The sequence below is a fragment of the Melanotaenia boesemani genome, chromosome 22 (assembly GCF_017639745.1).
Source record: "Melanotaenia boesemani isolate fMelBoe1 chromosome 22, fMelBoe1.pri, whole genome shotgun sequence".
Classification (NCBI taxonomy): Eukaryota; Metazoa; Chordata; class Actinopteri; order Atheriniformes; family Melanotaeniidae; genus Melanotaenia; species Melanotaenia boesemani.
In genome coordinates this window covers 8,017,497-8,027,517 of record NC_055703.1, presented here as the reverse complement: position 1 = coordinate 8,027,517, position 10,021 = coordinate 8,017,497, and the positions used below count along the sequence as shown (strand labels likewise).

The 10,021-nt window shown below is 37.7% G+C and overlaps 1 protein-coding gene across 6 annotated transcripts in view; it reads right to left on the bottom strand.

Moving 5' to 3' along the window:
- Positions 1-1,603: 1,603 nt before the first annotated feature.
- The window catches only part of LOC121633964 (centrosomal protein of 128 kDa), a 58,802-nt gene continuing 50,384 nt past the window's right edge, over positions 1,604-10,021 (bottom strand). For 5 of the 6 annotated variants that reach the window (XM_041976323.1, XM_041976326.1, XM_041976325.1 and 2 more), the window contains 4 exons: positions 5,747-5,824; positions 5,544-5,657; positions 3,610-3,718; positions 1,604-2,265 (listed from right to left, as the gene is read on the bottom strand). In XM_041976323.1, coding sequence (XP_041832257.1) covers positions 2,192-2,265; positions 3,610-3,718; positions 5,544-5,657; positions 5,747-5,824 — 375 coding nt within the window. In that variant the 3' untranslated portion in view covers positions 1,604-2,191. The other variant, XM_041976329.1, reaches the window with a different exon arrangement.

Sequence of the window (10,021 nt, the reverse complement as noted above, 5' to 3'; positions counted from 1 at the left end):
GATCAGTTGTGCACATTATGGAAAGACTTATTACGATCATAGCTCTTTTGACATGCACAATTTGGAAGAAGTAGAAGACGAAGATTTTAACAAATTTGATTAAATTGTTTGATTAAACAATACCTGAGTGAGCAACTTGTTTCAAGCCTTTCAGCCACCGATACGATCAATAATCTTACAGATTTTTTAACAAAAGTGTATCTGATTGAGGCCGATTGGTTAAGCAGAGGCGTTTATATGATGCATTTTTATTCTGATTGGACATTCGATCGGATCAAAAGTCATCCATGTAAACACAGCTAATGTCAGATCTCATCTTGGAGGCTTGGTGCAGCTTTGGAACAATTAAAAATTTGGATTTGATAGTTGTAGGTTTAGATAGTTTTATTGCATTAAGTTTTTACTTTTAGAAGCAACATTTAGCTATCATCATCTTTTCATTTTCTTTTACTAAATTCTCCTGCACAAATGATGCCTGTAGCAGCTTTAAATGACTTCTGCTTGGTAAAAATACTTTGCCACTTAAGAGAGATGCTAATATTAGAACCTAATGGTGTCATTTATTGCAAGTTTTAGGGAGTAATAACCCATTCAAATGCCAACAAGCACTGTATTATGCTTGTTAAGAAGATAAACCCCAAAGTGAAAACACAGGCAGGTCAAAAAATGGATCTATTACATCTTAAAGACACATCCATTTATGCATGTATAGTCTCACACTTTTACTATAAAATTCTGTTGACTTCATTGTGAGTTGACCTTAGTAGCAAAGTATGAAGCAGCTGGGATGAGAATAAGTCTTTCTGAGTCTGACATAAGTTTCTTGGACAGAAAAGGACGGATGAACTGCTACAGGTTAGGGATGAGTAGCTGCTTCAAGTTGAGGAGTTTAAGTGTCCTGGTGTTTTGTTCATGAGAGGGGAAAGAACTGAGCAGAAGATTGACAGGCAGATTTATGAACAGATACAGGCGATGGAAATGAGCTCCCCCCTCAGAGACAGACCTGCTGCTCCACATCCAAAGGGAGCCAGCTGAGGTGGTAAAGGCACGTCCAATCAGGGGGAGACCCCGGGCAGACAGTCCTGAGAGACTGGGCCTTTCCAAAACTTCTTCCTACTTCCTCCCCCTGGTTGCCCACACTAAGTGCCATCTGAAACCAGTTAGTGTGGAGTGATAGTGGGTCAAAGTCTCCAGTGCAGAATAAACATGAAGCCTGACCTGTCCAGGTGGTGTTACATGAAAACAATCACAGCAAATCTTTATTCTACGCTGTCAACCTCCTTATTTTCAAAACTACTTTCAGAGATAAAGGTTGCAAATATCTAATATCTTTCATTCTGCAGCATCTGGAAACCCACTGCAGCTTCTCCAGCAAGATGTTGACTTGAAACTGTGGAGACGTTCATTATGTTAGAACTGATTTCCACAAGGGAGAGAGGAATGCATCCCAAAGCTGGCTGCTGGAGCCAGCTGTGAAGGAAAGTCTGATGAGACAACTTACAAACAGGAGTGGAATCATTAGGCTTAAATTTTCAGAAAGGCCCACTGTGTCTCTGTTAGCTCTCAAATGAATGATACATGCAGTGTGTTTATAAAACCAGACTTTTAGCTGCACGCAGATTTTATTCGTAGTGCATTCTTCCTGAACATTTAATAAAAATACACATTTGTGCTCTTTTTTTTTTTTTTTACAAATATATACTGCATAACAAACGATAGTAAGCTGGTCCATATGTTAAAAGAGAGGGTAAAAGAGAAAAAGGCTTATAATAAAAACAAAACAACATGTTAGTAAAAACAACTGCAGGTTGTTCAAAAGGCACCAGTTTTGTTTGCAGGTTTACTGTATAGAATTAATTTTAGCACAGACAGCAGGTGAAATGTAACAATGGCAAGACATGAAACCACTTTGGTTTTAAGCTTATTAAATACATTAAACACAGGTGCTTATAAATAACATGTAAACACTTCACAGTTGAGTCTCCTTCACAGTGTACAGACCCACATCTCCTTCAAAGTGTTTCTCAGTCTTGCCCTCTGCTCTCGAGCACCATCTGGGACTGCCTGCTTGAGGTAATGGAGCTGGATGGGTGTTGAGTGTGAGGCCTCTTACTGCAGTCCAGCTTGTTCTGAGCACCAGGCAGGTAGAGACACTGTGTGTTTGGGTCTGTAAGGTTTGTTCAAGGTTCAGCTAATCGGGGAGGACTCTGTCCCAATTGTTTGTGGAGTCATCCAAGTCTGAAGTGTTCAGGAGTTTGTGAGGGGCTGTGGCAGAGAGAGAGAAGCAAAAGGAGAAACACAGAGGATCATATTACCAAAAGAAAGAGAAAGAAAGCGTAGCATGAAGTGGAGGTCAGTCTAGCTCATTGTAGACAAACGTGGTTTTAATCTCTGGATAATATTTTGTTTTGTTTTGTTTAAATCCTGGAAATGATTTTAAAAACATCAGTGTTCCTCATGAAGTCATAAAACAGAGAATGAGCCAAAGATTTTACAAAAAGGCATCAAGAAAAGTGGTTTGCAAACGTTTAATTGGGACCAAAATAAGTTTGCAGCAATCATTTTGTTAAATGTTTGTAAATCACTTTACCTCAGTTGGTTAGGATCGCTCTCTGTTAGCTTTTGATATTTAGAAGCTCGTGTGGAAATAAGCGATGTAGCTGCTTTCCTGTTTTACTTCAAGATTGGGGTTGATAAGCAAGAAGCTGATGATACCTGAAATATCAGGGGAGCTTTCTGGCTAAATTTTCTAACTGAAAGCTCATGTTTTTGTTTAATAGCTCAGTTTAAAAGATACTTTGGCGAAGTTGTACATCTTCCTTTAAAAACATCATAATGTGCTATTTAAACCTGTGACCAGTGCAAAGTTTGTGGTTTCCTTGGTTTGGTTTTTACTTGGTTTGCCGGCCCATATCATCATGACACATTTACGGCTACAAGAATGTCGCTCAATGCTGCGCTCACTTCAATTTTATCCATCAAAGCAGTTTTTTCAGCTCAGAATTACCTGAAAATATGAACAACATTCATTTAACTTATTGGTGCACAAAACTGTCTAGACTGTGTATGAAACATGCTAGAAGTCAGACATCGTGTTAGACGTGTGTGTGGAAGATTGTGATCTTTGCACAGCTTTTTGGTCCCTCTGTAAACGACCCACTTGTGGCATTATAGCACAAAGTGGAGCTTTCAGAGGTTCATATCAAATTGACAGTATTAGATTGCTATTGAGAGTCCAGATAAGCTGCAGCACTGGCCAGATCTTTGCTGTCTTCCTCACCTGTTCTGCTGTCATATGAAATCATTTATGTGTTTTATAAACATTTGATCATCATTGCTTTATTTCTTATTTTATTTCATGGTTTCTTATTTACAACCTCCCCCTCTGCTTAGTTTGGCTTCTTTGATCAAAGAGCTGGTTTACAGCAGCTGTCTGCTCTCACTACTTGGTATGGGTTAAAATGACTGGAAGAATCTTCCTATTGGAATCAATAAGGGATTAGGAAACAAACTGGAAGTTGGTAATAAAGTAATAAAAGTAGTAAAAATACTCCCTTATCATGCTACTTGCTATCATCAAACCATCCTACAGACGGGACAAAAACTCACAAAGTGCATCAGAGTTCAGTGTGCTGCTGAGGAACGTGTTGGGGTCCTTGATGGATGACGAAAGAGCAGCCAGTCTGAAGCTCCTGGACGTGGCGTCCAACTTCTCATCCTGGAAAAATCAAGGACACCAAAGATTTATATCAACTAGAAAAAAAACAGCCAAAAGTATAGAGAAGATGATTGTTTAGTAAATATGAAATTTATGAAAGCTGAGGATGACAGCATGTATACTGAAGCAGTTCATCAGGATGCTCTGTCCTAAGCCCCTCCCACCAGACCAATGCAAGCATATGCGTCTGATTAATAAGCGACCAAAAAGCTAGTCAGGATTAAAATCATGTCGTCCTTTCTTGGTGAAATCTTCAGTGGAACCTGTTCTTCACTACATCATCATCTACAAAGGACATTCATGCTGATGTTTCCACCTTTTTTCCCCACTTGTGACTCTATTAATAAGCCTCTTAATAAAAAAATATATTTTCCCTTTTTAAAAACATGACATAACTCAAAATGAGTTTTGTTTTTATTTTGATCACCATTCAGATAGTTTACCTCATTTTAAAGTGAAACTAAACACAAGCTTTGAAACATGCTTGTAAAACAAAAGGCCAGGTCCTGTTATTATAAGTTTTCCACAAAATAGGAATAACTAGGAGCTACAATGTCTCAACTACCAGGGAGTTTGAAAATAAAACAATAATAATAATAACAATATTAATAATAATTAATCTTAAAACTTTTTAAAGTATTTTACTTTAAAAAGCATTAGAAAAATAACACTGGGACCGGTGTGATGAAAACATTATATTTCATGTTTTGCATGTAAACAATCCTCTTCTACTGTACAAAATACTTATGAATAACATGAATGAAAGTTGAGCTTTTCCACCATAAAAACTTTATTCAGAACCTGTGCAACAAAGCAAACGCTGGAACATGTTTGAAAATGAAAAATATCTGAACCAAACGTTTCCATTAATCCACATCTGCTAATCTAAAGTAACAGTGACCGAAAGCAGAACAAAGTTTGCTGCAAACCAACCTGAGTGGATCATGTAACTGAGTAAATTAAAGTGTGTAATGGTAGAAATCATGATGTAAAGATAAGAGTACCTCAAAATGATCAAAATGTGTCTGTCAGTAAAATCGAATTAAGAAAAACGTGCAGCAAATCATCCTAATGCTACTTGAAAGCCTTCTGCTGTTTCTTGAAACATTTGATCCAAATAACTTCTCCTTCATCCCGTTGTTAGATCGGGAACATCACATTTGTCCAGTCGTCACTGAAGAAATAATCCTCTAAGGCTTCAGTTGCTGCTTCATCAGGCAGAGATCAGATCTTACATGTAACCCAAAATCCTGTCTTCTCTTCATTTTCTTTAAATAAACCTTTTTATGAGCAACAGCTAATAAGCTAATGCAATGGCCCCTTATCACTCAACATGGGAGTCATTTGGCAAACCAACAGGCTAATCTGAATAAAAAGTAGCTGTATGACTGTTTAGGAAGCTTTCACACCGCTGATGACATTCAGCTGTCATCACACCGATGTTCAGATGGCTCCCCTGGCTGCTTTGTAGCAAAGAACATGATGGTAGCAATTAACAGCAACTGATGTCCAGATTTTATTTGAGCCCACATCACTTTGACCACGATGCATTTATGCTGCGTGAAATGATTAATTTATTCATGCAAGTTTCAGATTAGCTCTGTGCACTCATCTGTAACTGTGTGGGAGGGCAAGGCTCACAAATGGCTCTCCAACCTCACCGTCCTCATCCAAACAGCTTCTGTTTGAACAAAGCAGCGCGATAAGTGATGGAAACACAAACTGTGTGGGTTGTTGGGAGCTCAGGCTCTTGTAAGGCATTATGAAGCTTATTTACAATACAAAGCCAGAAGTGTGTGTGTTTGTGTGTGTGTGTGTAACATACTCTATACTCTTGGATTCTGCGCTTGGTCTCGTCCAGCTGGTGCTGCAGGTCCCAGACGGTCTCTTTGTGTTTAGTGTAGCGCTGCTCTACAACCTCCTTCTGCTGTTGTGATTCCTGAACAAACCAAACGAAGCTGCCATCAAAACCAACTACTTCTCAGATGGAGCAGAGGTTCTTAAAGCCAGGAGAGCATGTAAACCCACCTCTAACTCTTTTAAATTCTCCATCAAACATTTCTTCTCTGGCATCAACTTCAAATGGTCCAGTGCTACTCGTGTGTTCTGGAAACCACACACACCCACACACACATTAAATCAGTCTGAGAGGGTGCAGGACCTTTTAAGTTTTAGAACTTTATAATCATTAAACAATCATATAATCATAATCAAGTAAAACTAAAAGTTGGAGAATGAAATGTGGGTAAACATTTGCAGCTACGACTCAGTTCTATTATTATGGCTACCTGGTCTGTCAGCACTTCTCACTGACGAAGATAAAAAAATAAGAAGCGAGGAAGGAATGATCAGTGAAACGCAGGGAAATAAGAGGTTGTTCTCAGTCAAGGTTCATCAACCAAAACATGAAAATATCTGACAGCAGCACAGCTGGATCAGACATCTGTAGCCTTAAACTGTTCTGTAGAAGTGACGGCACAGATGAGAAGAGGACACAGAGCTGACCCTGTTAGCTCCATTCTGTATTATTCATGTCCTACGGGCTACTTAAGTATTTTTGTGCATAAATTATGTTTTGCTCTTAGAAACCGAATATGTATTCACACATAAACTTTTATTTTAAATTGATGCATATCAGCCCATTTTTACTGGTCAGATTGTTTTCTCCCAGTGTAAACTCTGCCCATCCCACTGTGAAGATTCCAGTTGTTTTTTTCTAGTTGGTTTATTGCTATTTTAGCTAGCAGCACTTACTATACTATGGTAACCGGCAGCTGCTATGCTCAGTAACAAAGGCAGTGATGAAACTCAGGGCTCGAAATACCACATGCATCTGCAAGTTTGTGGACGTAGAAATGAAGCAGTGCACCTGATTTTTGACAACACTTGCACCTGTGCAAGTACAGAAAAAGCCGATAACTTCCAGTGTTACAAACTTAATGCCTCTGTTGCTATAAAGTGAGGTCTCAGACCCTTTTAGCAACTTATTTTTGTTAAGTAACTAACAACATATTTAGCAACTCTTTCTGGCAGTCCCTCCCAGCTGCAGATGTTCTCCTCTGCACCCAGACTGAAAATTAAACGCACATATGTGAAGCTTACAGTCAGATATTAATGTCTATTAATGTAGACTGTAGATAAAAATATTAATTTAATTAAACTGGCTGGGGACGACCATTCTTTTGTGTCTCAACCATTAAGATCACTGCAGATGTGCTGCTGCAGCACCACCTGAACAGGTGTCTGTCAACACCTTTCACATGAATTTTTCACATTTAAGTCTTTTTTATTTTAAGACTGTAAGGTTTAAAAAGTAGTTAAATAACTTCTACAAAGGCTAAAAGATGTCATTGCCTCGTTACTAATCAGACATCACTTTATCTCCTGCTGCGTATATGTCATAATGAGAAGTTTTTTTATCTTTATTTTTTCTCTTAAACATCACTTCCTTCCTCGCATTATGGGAGATTATGATCCTGCTTCGCAAAGCTTTGACATTCATTTTGCTGACCTGTTCCCTTTTAACTAATAAATCCTGACATTTCCATCCTTTTTGTTCCATTCTTTTTGATCTGGAGAAATGTTCCTTGGACAGATAAAACCAAAGTGTTTGTGAAAACTAAACACAGCTCAAACACCTCAGACTAACTGTGAAGCACGGTGGTGGGGAGGTGATGATTTGAGCTGTTTTGCAGGCACAAGGTCTGGACACCTTGCAGTCATTGCATTGACCGTGAACACCTCTCTATACCAGTGTATTCCAACTCAAATGTGAGGCCATCTGTCTGAAAGCTAAAGCTTGGCTGAAACTGGGTCTTGAAAAAGAACAATAATCCTAAACACATATCAAGCTGCATATCTACAACAAAAAAGATTAAAAAGAAAAGAATCAAGATGTTGTAATGGTCCAAATTCCAGGACTCAACATGACTAAAATGCTCTAGTGGGACACGTTAAGAGAGCCATTTATAAACTAATAACTGCAGCCATATTGAACAAGAAGAGAAGGCTTCACACCTAACTGGGTCCACTGGTCATGTATTATACTGTATTGTGTACGCATGTACATATCAATATATAGAATGGGCATTTTATTTATGTATTAGCATCATATTCTCCAAAATGTATAATTATATTACAAATAAAAATAAACAGATGTATTTATAATGATATATGGTATAATATGTAAATATGAATATATATATTTATTGTACAAATAATATTTATAGTAATATTTGTTGTGAGCCAGGTGACAGTCTTTTTCACATTAACCAGTGGTCTTTGTGAGGTCTTAGTTTGAAGCTAGTCTGAGCAAAAATAATATGCTTTGAGGGCATCTTTTTCGGGAGTGTCTTGACTATAAACATGGAGAAGCAGCATTTAGCTGTTATGCTGCAAACAAGTGGAACAAACTGCAGTGGAGATAAAATTTTCACCAAATGTAGACATTTTAAATCCAGGTTAAAGACATTTCTTTCTTTCATGCGCCTATGAATGAATTCTGCACGGTAACTGTTTTAACTTATCTTGCTTTTAATTATTTTAATGTAATTTATTATTTTATTGTGATTATGTGTTGCTGCCTTTTACTATTTCTAAATATCTGTAATGCCTTTGTTTTATGTAAAGCACTTTGAATTGTCCTGTACATGAAATGTGCTATACAAATAAACTGCCTTGCCTTTTTGAAGTATAAAAAAAGAGCATGATATTAAAAGGGCTTCACTAGGATCAAACTGAAAATGATGTGGCTATACGTCGTGTATGTTTACTTCTCTATGAGGACCTGAGATATAGATGTTTTATTAGTGGAATATTACTTAAATGGACATCCGTCAACCCTGGACAATAATGAAGCATCTTTTTTTCACATGTTAAAATTGTGCATTTTCTGTGGGTCCTCTTGTATTTAAAACTGCTGCAGCATTAATTAAAATGTCTGCAGAAGTCTACATGGTGTCATGATGTAACACTGCCTGGAAAATACTAAAGGGCAATTGTGGGCTTTTGCTGCAGAATAACCAGCACAACCTTTAATCATTTAACTACACAAGCTGCACTGTGTTCTATTCATCCCTGTGCGGCATGTTTCAGTAGCCTCTCTGCTCCCACTCAGATTGAGCATTTAAGCATTAAAAGAACTGGAAGTTAACAGACTTCACACTGTCTGCCACTATGAATGGCACGCTGACATAGCTGTAAGATGTGCTAGATAATCCTCAGCTCCCAGGCTGAGTGGGATACGGGTCAATGTGTCCTTCCACTTTGTAGCTACAGCAAGCAGAAAATGTGCAAGTTGATGGTGGTCCAAGAGTTTTCCTCTTCTTTCACATAACAGCTAATTAAAGGTTGAAGTAGACAAGCATGGTGCATAATTGTGATGGATAGATGTCGTGCCTTGACAGGTTCATCTATTTTTATTTTTTTCAGGAGTGTAAAAGAGGCTTGGGTCAATATAACCTTTCAGTAGTGTTAACCTATTTTTGACTGGCATGTAATGGCTGATTAAGGATTTTGGTGGTGGACATTAATACTGTGGACGGTGAGATCAATACTGTGTTGTCAGTGCGGCTCGGTTTGTAGAGCCATCAGTAAGACTTATGATGATTAACGGAGTGCTGAGCCTTGACTAAAACAATCATTTCTAAGCCGGTATTAAGTGCTTTGGGTTGCTAAACAACAATAAGCCTAAAGGTGCTTCCACATCCAAATCAAACTGTGCTGAAAGTCAACATGACTTCTAATTTATTTTTTTTTAAACTGAATCAAATTTATTTCCAAAATGTTCAACTATGATCCTAATTTGATAATAGCACATCTAAAAAAGTTTAGAAAGGGGGCAACAAATGGTTGGAAAAGTAAAAAAAAAGCTGGAGAAACATGTTGCAACTAATTATGTTTATTAGAAACACATAAGTAACATTAACCAATATAAAAAGAGCACCTTAGGGAGGCAGAGTCTTTCTAAAATTAAAATTAGCTTAGGTTCCACAACACATTGTGGAACAATTAGATTAACGTCCCTCAATGTTAAAACTGTGTAAAAATGATCTATAAACATAAGGTGAAAAGATTAAAATAATCTAAAGATATCTTCAGACAAGGCAGAAACTCAGTACTGACTGGAAGTGATCTTCAGCACAGAATTGTAGCAGACATTGTGTCATAAAAATCTCTGCTTCCAGAAATCACTTTACTACCTACAAATGCTGGTTAAAGCCCCGACGTTCGAAGAAAAAGCCATATAATCTGTCCTGTGCTGTGGAAAACATTTAGTACCTCAAAATCTAAGTAGTCTGAATT